This window comes from Rhinoraja longicauda, chromosome 21, assembly GCF_053455715.1.
Source record: "Rhinoraja longicauda isolate Sanriku21f chromosome 21, sRhiLon1.1, whole genome shotgun sequence".
Lineage (NCBI taxonomy): Eukaryota > Metazoa > Chordata > Chondrichthyes > Rajiformes > Arhynchobatidae > Rhinoraja > Rhinoraja longicauda.
The window spans coordinates 34908781-34928541 of NC_135973.1; the positions used below are offsets into that span (position 1 = coordinate 34908781).

The 19761-nt window shown below is 41.1% G+C and overlaps 1 protein-coding gene across 2 annotated transcripts in view; it reads right to left on the reverse strand.

Moving 5' to 3' along the window:
- The window catches only part of snx29 (sorting nexin 29), a 556462-nt gene that overhangs the window by 334342 nt on the left and 202359 nt on the right, over nt 1-19761 (reverse strand). For both annotated transcript variants that reach the window (XM_078418306.1, XM_078418305.1), the window contains one exon: nt 4758-4864. In XM_078418306.1, coding sequence (XP_078274432.1) covers nt 4758-4864 — 107 coding nt within the window. The remainder of the gene's footprint in view (nt 1-4757; nt 4865-19761) is intronic.

Sequence of the window (19761 nt, forward strand, 5' to 3'; positions counted from 1 at the left end):
TGAGTTACGCCAGCACTTTGTGTCTACCTAATGTTGATTTTGTTCCTGGAATCCACCCTAGAATCAAGCTCTTACAAGATAACAACTACACAGTAAATTAACTTCCAAGAAATAGTATTCTTCCCAACATGCCCATGCAATGCAAGTTTGTTCAACTTCTCCTTATAGTTAATATCCTCGAATCCAGGTAGCATTCGGGTAAACATCTTCTGCACTCTCCACATTCCTCCTCTAATGGGGGGGCCAGACCAAAGTCATATCAAGCTGCAACACTTCCTTATACTCAATGCCCCGAGCAATGAAGGCATGCATACCATACTCAATTATTCATGTTTTTATATCCCATCAGGCATTAATGTCATTTTGGTAATTTATTAATTATATAATTTTGCTGCAACTATATAAAGTAAGTGTCTGGAGATTTGTTGGTCTTTTCAATTTCTAATTATTTAATTGAGGTGGACAAAGGCTCAATTCGTGCTTGCATTTATTTGAATGAAACAGCAATAACTAAATAGCTGAGTGCTGCTCTCTGTCTAAATTTTTACGTCAACTTTGCAAATGATATCTTTGCAAATGTCTACATTGCACTGAACATTTTACAGATAAATGCAAAGAAGTCCTGTTTTTCTTAGATTAGGGTCCTGCTGCAGCAATTTCATAGAGTCCTACAGCACAGAAAGAGGCCCTTCGGCCCATCGTGTCCGCGCCGCCCGTTACCAAACACAGTCTAATTTTAATCCCATTTTCCCGCATTTGGACCGTAGCCCTGAATGTTGTAACATTTCAAGTGCCCATCCAAATGCCTCTTAAACGTTGTGAGTGTTCCCGCCTCCACCACCACCCCAGGCAGTGAGTTCCAGACTCCAACCACCCTCTGGGTGAAAAAGTTCTTTCTCACATCCCCCCGAAACCTCCCTCCCCTTACCCTGTATCTATGTCCCCTCGTTGTTGAACCTTCCACCAGTGGAAGAAGTTCCCCGCCATCTACCTTATCTATGCCCCTCATGATCTTGTACACCTCGATCATGTCCCTTCTCAGCCTTCTCTGCTCCAGGGAAAACAACCCCAGTCTGCTCAGTCTCTCCTCATAGCCGAGGCCCTTCATCCCTGGCAGCATCCTGGTGAATCTCCTCTGCACCCTCTCCAAAGCTATCACATCCTTTCTATAATGTGGTGACCAGAACTGTACACAATACTCCAGCTGTGGCCTCACCAGTGTCCTGTACAATTCCATCATTACCCCCCTACTTTTATATTCGATGCCCCGGCTAATGAAGGCCAGTAACCCATGTGCCTTTTTGACCACCCTGTCCACCTGTCCTGCTGCCTTCAAGGACTTGTGTACCTGTACTCCAAGGTCCCTCTGTACCCCTGTCTTCCCTAGGGTCCTTCCATTCATGGTGTACTCCCTCTCCAAGTTATTTCTGCCAAAGTGCATCACCTCGCACTTTTCAGGATTAAATTCCATCTGCCACTGCTCCGCCCATCTGACCATCTCATCTATATCTTCCTGCAGCTTGCAGATCCCTTCCTCGCTATTCACCACCCCCCCTACCTTTGTGTCATCTGCAAACTTGCTGATCATGCCCTGTACGTTAACATCCAGATCATTTATGTAGATTACAAACAGTAAGGGACCCAACACCGATCCCTGCGGCACCCCACTGGACACCAGCCTCCAGTCACAGAAGCACCCTTCTACCATCACCCTCTGCCTTCTGTCACTAAGCCAGTTTTTTATCCATTTTGCCAAGGTGCCCTGGATCCCATGGGCTCTTACCTTCTTGACTAGTCTCCTGTGTGGGACCTTGTCAAAAGCCTTACTGAAATCCATGTATACCACATCCACTGCACTACCCCCATCTACCTCCTTGGTCACCCCTTCAAAAAATTCAATCAAGTTAGTCAGACACGACCTTCCCTTAACAAAGCCATGTTGACTATCCTTAATTAACCCTCGATCCTCCAAGTGAAGACTGATTCTGTCCCTCAGAATCTTTTCTAGCAGCTTCCCCACCACCGATGTCAGACTCACCGGCCTGTAGTTCCCAGGTTTATCCCTACTGCCCTTTTTAAATAATGGCACCACATTAGCTATCCTCCAGTCCTCCGGTACATCCCCTGTTGCAAGAGAGGCCTGAAAATTTGTGCCAGAGCCCCCGCAATCTCCTCCCTTGCCTCTCTCAGCATTCTGGGATACATCTCGTCAGGGCCCGGAGACTTATCCACTTTTAAGCCTGCCAGAGCCTCCAGCACCGCCTCCCTGTCATTAGCAATATGCTCAAGAACATCACAACCCTCCTGCTCCATTTCTAAGTCCGCATCGCCCTCCTCCCTCGTAAAAACAGATGCAAACAAATCATTTAAAACATCTCCTACATCCTCTGGCTCCACACACAGCTTTCCACTATGGTCCCTGATGGGCCCCACTCTTTCCCTCGTTATCCTCTTACCCTTGATATACTTATAGAACACTTTGGAATTTTCTTTTATTTTGCCCGCTAGTGCTATCTCATGGCCCCTTTTTGCTCTCCTAATTTCTTTTTTAAGAACCGCCCTACACCTTCTGTAATCCTCTAATGATGTCTGTGCCTTAAGTTCTTTATGCCTTCCAAAAGCCCCCCTTTTTTTTCGAATCAATCCTACTATATCGTTCGACATCCAAGGTTCTTTGGACTTGTTTGTCCCACCCTTAAACTTTGTTTAATTTGTTTGATTACAAGTCCATTGGTGGTAAAAGTGCAATGCATCCTAAATACTTATGAACTCCCATTATGAGGCTGATGGCATTATTACAAAGATTAATAATATTATAGCAGATTATAAACAGGTTATAAAAGACTATTATGACAAATTACCACGCCGGTCAAATCTTGGAGATATAATTGATGGAATATATTAGATATAACTGATTAAATAAGCAAATAAATTAACAAATATAACATTTGTATCACTCCTACCACATTAAACACTTACCTGCACAAATATTATTGAATAGTATGAAAAAGATCAATAGATCTACTTCTGAGTAAAATGAATTTTGGCCAATATAGGCCATAGAAACAAGATAATATGATTCAAGTGTGTTTAAGGTGAAGAAAGCACTTGCTTAACATCTCATTTCAAAGATTACACCGCAATGAAAATCTACAGTAAAATAATCAAAGAACAAACTTTCAAATAAATCAAATTTCAGAACATGTTCACTACATTCACAACTCCACAATATGTTTACCATATATTCGTGGTTTAATCTTCTCCATTATCAAGTTTTGAATGGCACATACAGCAATTAGTAACATTTCTCTCATGCTCAAATGTCACTAACACTCAGTGCCTATCAAACTTGCACCTTGTGACTTAATTAACAATTTACATAAAAAGTAATTGAAAATTATTCACTGAAATATGTCAAGTGCCACACTTGTACCTGGATGGGAAAAGTATAAACAGACAAATATGCAATAAGGCAAACAGGAAACTTATCAAACAAAATGCAAAAAGCAACTGGGAATAATCCAAAAACCTTCCATACAGTAAAATCAAATTTCAAAACATACTCCAGAGACATTTTCAGCCATCTTCTGGGATACTTGGTGTTGCAATGTTACAGTGCAGAAGATGATGGTTTTAACACAGAAAAAATAAACCAAAGTTCAGGTGGAAATCTTAAAAGTTAACTCCTTAAGTTTCACCTTCTGTTTAGAATTACTGCAACAATGTCTTCTTCTACATGTCCGTTCTTGTCTGAGATGCTTGTGGATGGAGTTACATTTGCTTTCTGCTGCCTCCTGCTCGACTTTCTTGCCCTTACCTGAACGTTAGGGTTGTGTGTTTCACCACAGATCAAACTCTGTAAACCCTGAGTTCGCTTGTGAAGGTACAGATTCCGTTTTTACTTGGCAGCCTTTTCTGGAATATTTCATGTCTCAACATTTGTCATAGTTATTTATTTTTCATCCTTTTCATTTATAGTTTCTAGCCAACTAAATGACCTGCTGAAAGGCCAAGCCAAGGTCCTTACTTATCCACAGAAACTTCTTACTGTGGTTCAACAGTGGGTCAAACCACAGAGCCCTCCCTATGAAAGAGGAAGCCTTCAACAGACCCCAAAAACAAATTTAATTTCAAATGTGATTACATTTATCCATTGAGTATGCTAAATGAACTGAGTTGTGAAATTAGCCAAATGAAGTTCTGGTCCCTGAGGCTCTGCTCTTTCATCATCTTCTACACATTCTTGCTTCATGCTTCACACTTGCCCTGTTATTTTAATTGATTCATGAGTATTTATGCAGAAGACCAAAAATATAGGTGCTTTACCCATGTTTATGGTGGGAGAGTAAGAAATATCCTTTCCGCTAGAAGGAAGAAATTAGTGCATTGGTATAAAGTTGTTGACGCATTTGTGCAATGTAAAGGTCGCCTACATTATAAACTGGAAATCCTTTGGAAGGCAAAATAGAACACTTTGCTGACATGATTAATTACACTAAACTAAGACTTAATTGGATTCCTTGACAGCTTTTAGTTCCCGATATTATATGCATAACCGTGTGCTATGTTCACCCAATTAAGATTGGAAAGTGAGTGTAAATGTCAACGACTTTCAGTCAACATATCACCTTTCCACTCGTGCAAAGTGTAGGTCCAATGTTGTCCAGTTTGCCGCAAGACGATTACATTCATCAATATAAAGCTTACCCAAAAAGATAAATACCTAAATAAAGCAAGAAAGCCCGAGACTGTGTTACCTCAATCAGCTTCCGCTCATAGGTGCTCGCCAGTTCATGATTATCCACCACAGGTTTAGGTTCTGGGATCACAAGATCCGTATCACCACCCCTCAAGTTTGGAAAAACTAAATGAGATGAGATGAAAGATAAACTTAAAGTTACACAGCTTAATGTTTTATTTTGTGAAAGAGCAATTTATAGCTTTTAGTAAAAAAAGTATTATACATTCAAGCATCATCTAAGGAGATTATTACACCTTTAACTATTACCTGAAGAAGGGTGTCGACCCAAAACATCACCCATTCTTTCTCTCCAGAGATGCTGCCTGTCCCGCTGAGTTACTTCAGCATTTTGTGTCTATCTTCGGTTTAAACCAGCATCTGCAGTTCCTTCCTACACATCCTTTATGTACAGTTACTTTTTTTAAAACCTGCTTTCCTGTAATATGATAGTTAGTGCCAATAATTGAAAGTGTAGGTGGGGCCGAAGCCTTTTGAAAATAAATCTGCTTCAGGCACACTGACGATTCTTTGGTCCTTAAGCAAAAATTACAGACCAACTTTTTAAACCCCATTTTAGTTGATAATCTCTGCTCTGCACCACTCCACTAAATGTGTAATCTGGTCACTTGCTTCAACTGAGCATTTCAAAGCATTCAATCTGCTCCAGATTCCCTGTTTAAGCAGTAATTGTTTGCACATCAATTCATTAGTTATTCCACTGTGGCCCTGACTGTTCAGACCCAGTTTTCTATGTCATGTCTTGCTGACCTGCCCCCTTCACTTTCTCCATCAGCAACTAGCAGTTAGGTTTACTTTCCTCACCAAATCTTGGGAGATGTTATAAGTACAGGTCAGGCTTGGTGGGACATGGCCAACCTCCAATGAATTGGTCATCTCAAAGTAAACTAGGTTACACTTCAAAGATGTAAATATCAGTCTTTGCAAAATAAATAGGACAAATTAATTTTGATGGTCAATAACAGAACCCTATGGAACCATATGATGTAAAAATATTACAAAATGTACAAACACCAATGTTGATTTACACCATTTACAACTGGGTTAACAGATGCTTCTACGTTACTAACATTTCAATTTCAACCACTTTCTATATATCAACTGCTTTTTGAGGTAATTATTCATATCAAGTGCTTTGCTTTCAAGGTCACTCATTGGCAGGTTTATGCCACAATGGTCATGTTTTTCCATTGGCGTAATGTAAGGGTTAAACAGACTGTGAACCAAAATTAAGATGTCAGCTAAATGAGCAGCACCACATTTCCAACCATGCTTAGCACATTTCCAACCATGCTTAGGAAAACAAGTAGATGTTTTCGATGAATGCTTGGGCGAATTCAAAGGGACCAAGAGATCATGAGGATACCTGCGAGGTCACTGCTTTCCCAGAGACAACCAAGACTATCTTGATGTCTGATAGGACACATAACTCACACCATTATGGTACCAAGGAGGATAGCTAGCATGACATATAATTACCTGTTCAAAGAGTTCCACCAAGAAGGAAAAAAAAGAGAGAGAGAGCGAGAGAGAGAGAGGGAGGGAGAGCAAGAGAGAGAGAGAGAGAGAGAGAGAGAGAGAGAGAGAGAGAGAGAGAGAGAGAGAGAGAGAGAGAGAGAGAGAGAGAGAGAGAGAGAGAGAGAGAGAGAGAGAGAGAGAGAGAGAGAGAGAGAGAGAGAGAGAGAGAGAGAGAGAGAGAGAGAGAGAGAGAGAGAGAGAGAGAGAGAGAGAGAGAGAGAGAGAGAGAGAGAGAGAGAGAGAGAGAGAGCTTGAACCGTGGAGTATACCGATGCCAGCTAGTGCAGATAGGAGGCTCGTATACACAGAGGAGCGTAAGAGTTATTTTGTATTGTTTCTTTATTGATTGATGATAGTTTTTTGTGTTTTACTTGAATAAAGTTTTTTGTGCTCTTCACCTTGTGGTTCCTTCATTCATTGATCCGAATCCTTGAATACCGCATATATTTCATTGCAATGGGTCGGTTTTCCTGGTATGTGTAAATACGGGGGCCAACCTGCAAGACCCTCCTAGTATAACAGCACCATACAAAGATATTTGGAACTTCAAGGAGCACCAACTAGCTAATAGACCCTGATTGAATGTAACAATTGGACATGATGAATTATAAGAGCAGTGATATTCCATTTAAAGTAATATTTCACATTTTGCCTCATTCAAATGGAAGTAATAACAAAGATTTAATAACAAAGATTTAAACTCTCAAGTTTGGCAATCCTAATTAATAAACAATTTCAAATTTAAATTCGTTGTTTATGTATTCAAGAGTGAAATATGCAAAATTTTCTCAAAGTCTCACTGAACATTAAATAAGTGCCACAATGACATCAGCTGCTAATCAGATGAGAAAACTTTGATTAAAATAACATTTAATTTAGTCTCAGAGGATCACCTGAAGAACTGCTCAAACACTATTTGTGTAAATCAGCAGCTGTACTTACACCATAAACAATTTTACGAAGGAATTCAACCCAGTGTTGAACGGATCCGATTTTTCAGGGATTACTGTAACCCTTCATTATAACAGACCATATGGGAGGAGAGTGGATCCCGTTATTACCCACTGTCCACTACAACGTACGGTATTATTATTGTATAAGTAGCAGAAACAAACGACTGCAGTTGCTGTTTATTACACAAGAGGACACAAAGTGCTCGAGTTAACGGCCTCAGCCGGAGGTAGGGTTGCCAACTGTCCCGTATTAGCCGGGACATCCCGTATATTAGGGCTAAATTGGTTTGTCCCGTACTGGACCGCCCTTGTCCCGTATTAGGCCCGGAGGGGCGCCGTAGGCCCGGATGCTGTAGGCCCCAACCTGTAGGCCCCGCCGCTGTAGGTCCCGATAGTTTAGGTCCGGACACTCTAGGTTTCTGACATTTTAGCTCCGGACAGTCTAGGTCTGGAGGCTCGGGCGCCGCCACAAACGGAGGTTGCGTAGCAACCAGCCTCCCGGCCCGGACGGCCGCCATTGGCGGAGCAGTAGCACGTGGCCGCTGGCTGGGTGAGGTCACGTGGGGCGTGGGCGGGGTGAGGCAGTGACATCACCTTGTCCCATATTTGGGAGTGAGATAGTTGGCACCCCTAGCTGGGGGAGATGCGAGGATCGGCAAAGTCGATCATTGGTCGCGGCCTGCGGGGCCGGAGCGCAGGTAAGGGTCGGCGGTGGCGGTGCAGGCACAGCCTGGAAATGGCCAAGGAAGCTGTGTGGGCTGTGTGGACTGTGTGGCCTGAGTGGGCTGGCACCGGAGGCCTGCATATCTCTGGAGATATTATCAAATTCGCTCTTCAACATATTCTCCAGTCTGAAGAAGGGTCTCGACCCAAAACGTCACTCACTTCTTCTCTCCCGAGATGCTGCCTGTCCCGCTGAGTTACTCCAGCATTTTGTGCCTACGTATTCACCAGCTACATTTGACTTCCCTCAGATCAGAGCTCCAATGATTAACCACCCATCAGAATTTTTTCTCATCTCAGTCCTGAATAGTTGACACTTATTTTGAGATCTGAAACCTTACTCTGGACACCAACTCGAGAAAATCTCATTACCACATTTACCACCAGTGAGCCCTCCAAGAATTCTGTGCATTTCAATATCCTCTGTTTTAAATTCTAGAGAACAAAATACAAGTCTACCTCATCTCTCCTCATTCCAGTAAACATCAGCATCCCAGTAATCTTGGTGGAAATGTAGAAACGGGGAGCTGCAGATGCTTGTTTAAAATAATGGTCACAAAGTGCTGGGGTAACTCAGTGGGTAAGGCTGCATCTATGGAGAACATGGAAAGGTGATGTTTCGGGTCGGGACCCTTCTTCAGACTGATTGTAGGGGGGGCAGAGAAAGCTGGGAGAGAGAAGAGGCAGGACAACGCGTGACAGAAAATAGTAAACACAGGTGAGGGGGAAGAGGGGGTTAAGGTGGGTGGTTGGAACAAAGGCCAGAGATTAAAAGAGAGATGGTGAGACAAAAGGATTAGAGTTACAAATGTGTGAAGCCAGAGGAAAGAATATTGGTGGAGAGAGAGGGAAGAAATAGGTGCAGGTCCAAGTGGGACATGGAGTAAGGTGGGATGGAAGAAAAGAGGGGGGGAAGGCGTGTGAGGGAGCAAAGGAAGGGGGAGGGTGGGTTGTTACATGTTACCTGAAATTGGAGCATTCAATGTTCATACCATTGGGTTGCAAGCTATCCAAGTGGCAAATCAAGTGGTATTCCTCCAGTTTGCGTGTGGCCTTGAACACAACCTGACTTCGCAACATGCAACACACGAACTGGAGGAACAGCACCTCATATTCTGCTTGGGTACTTGCAACCCAATGGTTTAAACACTGAATTCCCCAATTTTAGGTGACCTCTAACAAACGCCCCCTTCTCCCCAATGCCCCTCCTTTCTTCCCCCACCCCTCCCCTCTGCCCCACCTGGACCCGCACCTATTTCTCCCCTCCCCCACCCTCATTCCTTTCTCTAGCTTCACACATTTGCAACTCCAATCCTTTAGTCCCACACCTTTTGTTTTAATCTCCGGTCTTTGTTCCAACCAGCTGCCTATCAAAAACACACCCTCGCCCTTATTCACCTATTACCTGCCATGCTTTGCCCTGCCTCTCGTCCCTACTAGCTTGCTCCCCGCCCCAACCCTTCCACCCCCCTTACAATCAGTCTAATGAAGGGTCCCAACCCAAAATCACTTATCCATTTTCTCCAGACATGCTACCTGACCCACCGAGTTACTCCAGCATTCTATGCCCTTATTATCAATTTGGTGGCCCCATAGCAGAAGCGTCCACATCGCGGGGCTGGAAACTAGAAGCATCCTGAGCTAATTCTGCTACCACCATCATGTATTGTACAAGTGAGGCTCCCATTGATTGTCGCCGGAAGCTTGCACCCTTTTCAGGACAGACGATGACAGTGATGTAACATTTGAAACATAGAAAATGGACACGAAAGAAGAAGAAGCTCAATTTGGCGAATCTTTATTGCATTCCCTCTCTCACATATCCCTCCTGAGGTCAGAAACAGATGTGGTGTGAGGAGAGCCATAATGGCATATTTACTTTTGCGCTTAAATTATCTTGTAATCAAAGCCAACATTACACTATAATTGCTAGCTGTCTGCTATCGTGCAGATATATATGTACAAGCTTACTCATGTCTTTTGAAACAACAGCATTTTTTAATCCCTCACCATTCAAAAAGTACTCTGCTTTTCTACTTTTTCTACCTAAGTGGATGGCTTCATATTTGTTCAAATTACGTTCCATCTGTCACATCCTCGTAACCCAATCTGTCTCTATGACACTGATGTTTCTCTGCAGCATTCTCACCACCCACGCTATTACCTAGCTTTGTATAATTAGCAAATTGGTTGTGATGCACTTGATCCCCTCATTCAAGTCAATGACAGAGATTATGAATATGAGGGGCCTTGTAAATCCTTATGACAGGCAGCCTTCCAACCAGAAAACACCACATGCACTCCTACTCTCAGTTTTCTATCTGTGACACAATCTTCAATCCTTTTATGTAGCACCTTATCAAAGGCTCCCTAAAAGTACAAATACACCAGTTCAACTCTTTCACCTTTGTCTATTTTTATGGTAAAATTCTTCAAAAAATTCTGACATACCTGTCAAACATAATTTCACTTTCATAAATCCATGCTAACTTTTGGTATGATTATCAAGGTGCCCACTTAACATTCCCTGAACAATAAATTCTAGCATATTCTAATAACTGCTGCCAAGGTAACTCATTAGTTGTTCCCCATTTCTCTCGACCTCCTTTCCTAGATTCGGGTAACAACTACCACCTTCTTTAACTATGGAACTTTGGAAGATTATAACAATTCTCTACAAATTAAACTTTGGGAGATGGGTGTGGAAAGGATGTTTCCACTAGTGGGAGAGTCTAGGACTAGAGGTCATAGCCTCAGAATTAAAGGACATTCTTTTAGGAAGGATGTGAGGAGAAATTTATTTGGTCAGAGGGTGGTGAATCTGTGGAATTCTTTGCCAAAGAAGGCTGTGAAGGCCATTTAAGGACATTTTTAAGGCAGAGATAGATTCTTGCGTAGTACAGGTGTCAGGGGTTATGGGGAGAAGGCAGAAGAATGGGGTTAGGAGGGAGAGGTAGATCAGCCATGATTGAATGGCGGAGCAGACATGATGGGCTGAATGGCCTTATTCTACTCCTGTTCCTTATGACCTTAAGAGATGAAAGCTATATCCATCACCATAGTTTCCATGAAAACTATGGTGATCTGACCCAAAGGATTTATCAGCTTTCAATCAGTTTCCCAATCACTCCAGATTTTTGATCTTGACTATTTCCTTAGGTTTCCTGTAACCACTTCTGTGAAGACAAATGTAAAAGATTGAGTTTATTTACTTCCTTCTTCCAAATATAGTTGCAGCAGTCTCAATCTGTTCGGCATGAACATTACCTTATGCTAACCTTATTCTTTCTGCATATCAACAGACGTTCTTGGTATTTACTTTTCTGTTTGTTTCAGACAACTCTTTTATTCTACATTCCCTCCCTTCAATTTCTTGCTGAATTCTGAGATTTTCAAATAATCCGTCTCATTGTTCTTTTTGACAGTATTATAAACTCTTCCCTTTCAGACAAAACTATTTTCCCAAATTTTCCACTAATTTCCTGAACAATACGCTACTCCATATAACCGTAGATAGACTAAAAGCTGGAGTAACTCAGAGGGTCAGACAGCAGCTCTGGAGAAAAGGAACAGGTAACGTTTTGTGTTGGGACCCTTCTTCAACCTTTATTGGCTGAGAGCCAACAGACAAATCTTTCAAATGTTGCCTCCATCTTCCTGCTTTGCAGTCCCATCTAAAATGATTCTTCATCTTGATTTTCGGAACCAAGATCCTTTTGCTCAACTGCTTTGATTCATCCTTTATTATTGGGGCTATTACCACAAACATAATCCTCCCTCTCACCAATCTTATAGATCACAAAACCGTACAGCCCATTAACACTATGGCCCACAATCTCTGTGCCGAACTTTATGCCAAGACCAACTCTTATCTGCCTGCACATGATCCACACCATTTAATTCCCTTCATATCCATGGGCTTATCTAAAAGTTGCTTAAATGCCTCTATCGTACTTGCCTCCACCACCAGCTCCAGCATAGAAACATAGAAAATAAGTGCAGGAGGAGGCCATTTGGCCCTTCGAGCCAGCACCGCCATTCATTGTGATCATGGCTGATCATCCACAATCAGTAACCTGTGCCCAACTTCTCCCCATATCCTTTGATTCCACTAGCCCCCAGAGCTCTATCTAACTCTCTCTTAAATTCATCCAGTGATTTGGCCTCCACTGCCCACTGCCACAAGCAGTGGGTTCCAGCCACTCACCAACCTCATTGAAACAAACAGAATATTGAATGACTTGGATAGAGTGGATGTGGAGAGGATGTTTCCACTAGTGGGAGAGTCAAGGACCAGAGGCCATGGCCTCAGAATTAATGGATGTTCTTTTAGGAAGGAGATGAGGAGAAATTTGTTTAGTCAGAGGGTGGTGAATCTGTGGAATTCTTTGCCATAGAAGACTGTGAAGGCCAAGTCAGTGGATATTTTTAAGGCAGAGATAGATAGATTATTCATTAGTACGGGTGTCAGGGGTTATGGGAAGAAGGCAGGAGAATGGAGTTAGGAGGGAGAGATAGATCAGCCATGATTGAATGGCGGAGTAGACCTGAAGGCATAATTCTACTCCTTTTACTTATGACTTTCATGTGAAATAGTATCCCCAAACATCTTCTTTAAACGTTGCCACTCTCACCGAGTGTTGCAGTGCTAATGTTTTAAGTGCCGGAGCTGCCATTAGTGCCAGAGCCCCCGCTGTTAAATTCCCCGCCAGTTAAAATTCCCCGCTGTTTATTTTGGGTTTGTTTTACAGTGGTGCTGGAGTGGCGCTCCGGTGAGCTCCGGCAGTACTACACCCCTGCTCTCACCTTAAAGCAATGCCCCCTAGCATTTGATATTTTATATCCCCAGGGAAAAGGTTCTGACTATCTACCTGACCTCTGCCTCTCTTCATTATATTCACTTCTATCTGGGTCCCCCTCAACTTCCAGCATTCCAGAGAAAACAATCAAAGTCTGTCCAGTTTCTCCCTGTAGCTTCTACCCTAGTCCAAGCATCGCTCTGATAAACCACCTCATTAACCCATAAAAGTTGAAAGTGCATGTCCTTTGTTTAATTAAACATTAGTGAAATCAAGAGAGAAATATTTTTTAGCTTCTTCCTTCCTTTTCCACTTGGTCTATTTCCCCAAATGTTGAGTCTCCTGATATATTCAATTTGCAATCTTGAACACTTTGCAGCCGTTCCTCACTAATGATGGTTAGATTGTACCCATCTATATAATTGGTGACATCAATTTAAATGTTATTAGAAGTGTTGCGTGCATGCAGATAAAGAGCCTCCATTCCTGCATCTTAACCATTGTTGCCGTCTAGTGGTGGGGCCATTGCAAATGGCTGCCTGAAAAAAAATTTGACCGAGGCATTGCTGTCCATGTAATCTCACCTCTGCCACAAACTAGGCACTTGAAGAAGGGTGGACCCTGAGGTTCTGCGAGTTGGGTCGAGCTAGATTTGGCACAATGGTATAATTTTTTTAATTATCATTACTGCTCCAAAACACTCACCACCACTGCTTCCCACCTCTGCCACTTGCCCAAATTCATTCTCTAAAACTGGTCACAACAAAAAAAACTCCCCAATTCAGCTTACTACATTCAGCTTATAAATGTTCTCTTGAATGCATTTCAATAATTCTGTATCTTCCTTACTTTTTATTCACAAGATTCTCAGTTAATATTGAAGTTACATTAATCTCTTGCTCTAACTGACTTATTATTTTTTGTAGTTCTCAGCAAAACCTCTTCTGATTTGCACTTCTACCTCCCTCTGACATTTGGGGGGAAGGGGGGAGGGGGGCTATAATACATTTTCAGTCATCCGAAGACCTTTTTCCTTATCTGACTTCTGACCCATCTGACTTTATTCATTGATCATTCTCGCAAAATATCATGCTCCCATCAGCCAAATTTACTTTCCTAACCAGAACTCGTTCCTCCCCTCTTCATTTTATTCCTCTCCATCTGGCATTTAAAGATCTTGTAACCAGGAATTGATCTAGCATTGCTTCCTATTTCGAACCCATGTTTCTGTAACAGGCACTGAAATGTGGCTCGATGTTACAGAGAATTAATATATTCAGGATTTTTAAATTGCTAAATTATTTCAACACTTGTTAATACTGAAAATATCTTTCCTTGTCAGATTTGTTTCAGGGATTATAAGCAACATTCATTATCTATGCCAACCTGTTCTGCAAGTATAATTTGAATGACAGGCATTTTATCCAAGACAGCAAGTTTTATAACATTCTCTCTATAGAATTCTAAAAACTGTCTGCCATTCGGATGAGCAATTAAAATCAAATTAATCACAAAAGGTGGTGGTATTTATTCACTTACTGAATAGTTGCTTTTAATTAACAAAAAAAGTCATAAATTATTTATCCTGGAGGTCAACAAAATATCTAAACATTACCAAATAGTAATATATTACTATGACAAATGCAGGCAAATGAAAGGCAAACAAGAGTCACAGAGTTAACTTTTGGTTTGCATTGATCATTCTTGGGTATGGGGAGAGGGCAGGAACGGGGTACTGATTGTGGATGATCAGCCATGATCACATTGAATGGTGGTGCTGGCTCGGAGGGCCGAATGGCCTACTCCTGCACCTATTGTCTATTGTCTATTGACATACAGTATAGCTCAATGAATCTAAATCACAAATTCTGCACTGAATTTTTCATTTCACAATCAAAATCTCACATTTGTACCTTCTGTTGTAAACAATGTTTATCGGATAGGAAAGCAATTGGTTAACTGTTTTCCACAAAAGTTACCACGTTTAAGCTCTGACATCCACAATGTATTAACTCTTCACATCATAAAATTCAAAGATTAATGTAGACACAAGAGATTGCAGGATCCTGATGCAGGGTCATGACCTGAAACATCATCTATCCCTTTGCCTCCTCAGATGCTGCTCGACCCACTGAACTGCTCCGGCAATTTAGTTTTCCCCGGGTTAATGATTGATCATTGTTGACTATGAGAATATCCAGGTGTACATTTCAGCACCAACAAGACAGTCATCCAAAATAACAATTAGAAAGCTAGAAGGTCTATTTCCATGACACAAATTGAATATAACTTGACTGATAACTGGGGGCCTGATAGGATAACTGATTTCTATCGGGAACTACAGAACCACTTAAAAGTTAGTATGGAAATTAACAGATGGAGAACTAGCTGTCTTGGAAAACAAAAGTCAAGACAAAATTAACTTATAACTATTAAGAATATATTTATTTTTGAAAAGAGAACATTGTTGGTGCGAGTCTGAAACTCTCTAATGTCTTTGTTACTCTGGAATGTCTATTCTAATGATATCCTGGCATCCTTCTTAAACTTGAGCTCAGCCAAAACTCTGCTGCGTATGTAGTAAATGCACCATATCCTGTTCGCCCAAATTCCCTACACTTACTGATGTACCTTGGGTCCTGGGTCTAACAAGGCTGAACTGTACAATAGTCATCTTTTCCTTCAAACTTCTCCTTATTCTTCACTTATTCCTTTCTCTGTACTTTCTCCAGGATTAGTGCAGATGGACAAAAAGGTCTGTGTGGACGCAGCGGGCCAAAGCGCCCGTTTCCACGCTGCACAACTCTATCATTCTGAGTCCGCGTGTGCACAGGGTGTGAAATGCGATGGCATGCCTGCAATTTATTATAAATCCCTAATTGCTCTCTGAACAGAAATGGGCTGTTACAAGTCAATCGCATTGGTGAATCCAGAGTGAAATAAGGCTGAGCAGGAAAAGAAAGCACATGTCCAAGCCTTGGAGAGCATGAATAGATGAGATGGATTTTCACAACGATTGAAGTTTCAAGTTCAACATTACCGTTCTGCTCATGTCTCAAACTTCTGGATAATTGCCCAATAACTTAACTACAATGCGACTGTGCCCTCCAACATTTTCCTTGATGTCACTCATCCACAAAATAATCACTTTTTGCATTTGCATTCAGCTTTATTACAAATATACATTCATAGTTAGTTGTCAATTTAACGTTTGAGCGAACCCTAACACAATGCTGTTTGCCAAAATTCAAATGTATGGAAGGACGTCAGATGCTGGTTTAAACCAAAGACAGACACAAAAAGCTGGAGTAAGCTCAGCGGGTCAGACAGCATCTCTGGAGAAAAGGAATAGGTGACGTTTTGGGTTGTGACCCTTCTTCAGACTGGGGGTTAGTCTAGAGTCCTTTTCTCCAAAGATTCCGTCTGCTCCGCTGAGTTACTCCAGCTTTTTGTGTCCATCTTCTGCCAAAATTAAAGTATTGGGGCCGATAGAAGTTACATAGACACAACAACAGTCAATAATGCAGAATAAACTATTTAATACAATGCTATTTACATAGTTGATACCTTCACTAAATTAACTATTCTCTTCTACCTGTCAAAGCTAGGATAATTGGATATCATATAAAGCACTTGCAGCCATTCCAGAGATTGTTTATTTCAGTTGAATTATATTTTTGTTCAGTGAGTGTGACAATGAATGTGTTTTTATCCATTCATTTTCTTCATTCTATATTAGTATACCTATCACTCGGCAAAATACGTAATACTGACTTATTTTAAAATAAGATATAACAAAATTTAAGACAACTGAGGGAGCACAGATTTTTTTAAATTAGCACATCACAGTAGTTGCAACACACATTGCTACAAAGTTGGGAGTCATGCAGACATTTAAATGGCCAGTCCTAATAGCAAATTCACATATAAATATGTCATTTCAGATTTCAGTCAGTAGCAAAAGAACTAGATTTTGCATTCATCACATTTACAGCAGCCTGTGGGCACGTGGGCTTTTGATCAGCGACTTACAGTGTTTGGAATCTTTTACAGCTCAATGCACATCACATTTATAAATAAACGAAACAACAAAAAGTCATGCTGACGAACTCTCACAGAGACATGCAGAGGTAGGTTTATCCACATTTATGCAAAATATGTATAAAATATTAATGCTTGCATGCTGCATTCCACTATTTCAAGTTTAGTTCAGTTTAGGTTAGAGATGCAGCGCGGAAACAGGCCCTTCGGCCCATCGAGTCCGCAACCAACCAGCAATCCCTGTACATTAACACTATCCTCCACACACTAGGGACAATTTTTTAACATTGATACCAAGTCAATTAACCTACACACCTGTACGTCTTTGGAGTGTGGGAGGAAACCGAGGATCTCGGAGAAAGCTCACGCGGTCACAGAGAGAACGTACAAACTCCACACAGGCAGAACCCATAGTCAGGATCGAACCCGGGTCTCCGGCGCTGAAAGCCCTGTAAGGCAGCAACTCTACCGCTGCAATACTCAGTGAAATACTTTGGATTTCATTAAAGCACTTAGAATCAAATTTCAGGGTATAAGTGACCAAGGTCTAGACCAGGTCTAAATTTGAAATAGTTAAATCAACATGAAATCATTCAGAGACGGTAAACTGCAGTAAAAGAAAAAACAAGATAGCAGTAGGAGTACATGAGACAGGAGATATAGAAAAAAAATGTAAAAGGAAAATCTCAACTTTCCATTTCTTTTTATCTTCAAAGATCATTGAATTCCAAAGAGTTGAGGTTCCATATTTGTAAAGAGATTGTGTCTACCTTTGTAAAGAGATTGTTTGACAGCAGTTGAAGGCTGTCACATAACCCAAATCTATCAGCCCAAACTCTTCTGGTGTGTTCAATGGAGAGCTAACTAATAAGGAGGCACATCTTCACAAACGTAAATTAGAACACAGTGTCTCTTGGTGAAGACTATATTACAAGACTATTGGAGGAGCATGTTCTATATTATTTGTAGTGCCTAACATGAATTGTAGTCTTGGCTTTAATAAGCTTTTAGAGAGAGTTCAGTACTGGGCTGCTCTTTAAATCTCGACCCCACTTTGGATCAGGCTGAACTCAAAACAGAAAATTACTTACATAAATAAATAAATAGGTATTTTAGTTCAGATAGAATCATGCAGCAAAGAAATAGACCCAATTCAGCCATGTCGATCACGATGCCATATCCAGGCTAGTCCCATTCGCCTGCATTTGGCCCATATCTCTCAAATTTTTTCCTATCCATGGAATATCAGGAAACTTCAGACTGAATTTTCAAGGCAATTGGTCTGATAATTAAGTAAATGCCAAAAAGTTAAAGCGCAATTTAATCTCCATGGTGATATTAGGGCAGTTATGGTGGCGCAGCGGTAGAGTTGCTGCCTTACAACGAATGCAACGCCGGAGACCCGGGTGCTCGGGACAACGGGTGCTGTCTGTACGGATTTTGTACGTTCTCCCTGTGACCTGCGTGGGTTTTCTCCGAGATCTTCTGTTTCCTCCCACACTCCAAAGACGTACAGATTTGTAGGTTAATTGGCTTGGTAAATGTAAAAATTGTTCCTGGTGGGTATAGGATAGTGTTAATGTGCGGGGATCGCTGGTCGGCACGGACCCGGTGGGCCGAAAGGGCCTGTTTCTGCGCTGTATCTCTAAACTAAAATGAGCTATATTCCATTATTAATTCAAATAAGATATTTACTCAACATCTTCTTTTATTTTGGTGCAACACTCCATGCTCAATTAGGTACATCTGGAGCAGTAGGAGCTTTGCTCCTCATGAAGAATAATAGGTAATTTAGAACATTACCTAATTTTCATTTAAGAGGCAAAAATTGAAAAGACGAGCTTTCTGCACAAACAATAACTCAATTTTTGATTATATTTGTAACATTTTATATCGATTCACCTGGAATATATTGTAAAGATTTACCTTCCAACTCAGAGCAGATAATCATTGACTGCTTTACAAGCTTATACAGATTTGGTTGACAACATGCAGCAAAACTACTTTTTAACATTTACAGACTACTATAAATAGCACATGTATTTGGATTGCAATTATGCTTTTGAATGTTCATTGCATAGAGTTTGCCTTTTTTAATAAACGTTTTACTATATGGATCAAATTTTACCATCTGGGCCATCAGATACAACGCAAACCTCCATGACAAGTTAGAATCAACTAACTAGAGTCTGTGAATGATAACTTCAGCTTCAACAAAACCCTTCATAAAAACAGAAGTAACAGTCAGGCAATAAGTTGCAGGAAGAAGGCCAAAATGACAAGAGAGAGAAGCCAAATTATTTGATGCAACGCACATTATTTTACAATATTATGCAATGATATATTAAGGAAATGGATCTGACCCAATGGCTCCACTGTATGTCTTGGAATTGGAAATAACAAGTTTAATGATTTGTAACCAGCCTTAACTCATCAGGTGGCAACAGATTCTGGAAAAAATATACACCTGTAAAATATACAATTGATAATCCCAGATCACCAGTGGATACAAGACACTTCTCTTGTGCTCCATTTCTTGCTGTGGCCTCCAATGTGTCATCAGTAAACTTTGATGCTTGCACCCTTGCTCATTCAGCCTCTTCACAAAGCCTCACAGCAGACCCACTTTTCAAAGGTCTCTTGCCACTTCTCACGCCCCAAGTACATCTCTCTTTCCAGAGATGCAAATGGTCTTTAAACAATCCAAGTCACTCAGGGTATCAGACCCCCCATTGTCATAAGCAACTAATGAACAGCACACTTAGTGCTGCCTACAAATAGCAATCAACTGAAACAGCAAGCCTCACAAATTTAATGTGCTTCTTGCATTGCAAAGAACACACATGGGTTAATCACATACAGTGTCACCCGCGCTCATTTTTGGAGTTTATCCACGTTAACTCCTTTCATCTACAACATTCTTAATTATTAATTGATAACTGATGAAAATTAAGTAGTCACAAATAAT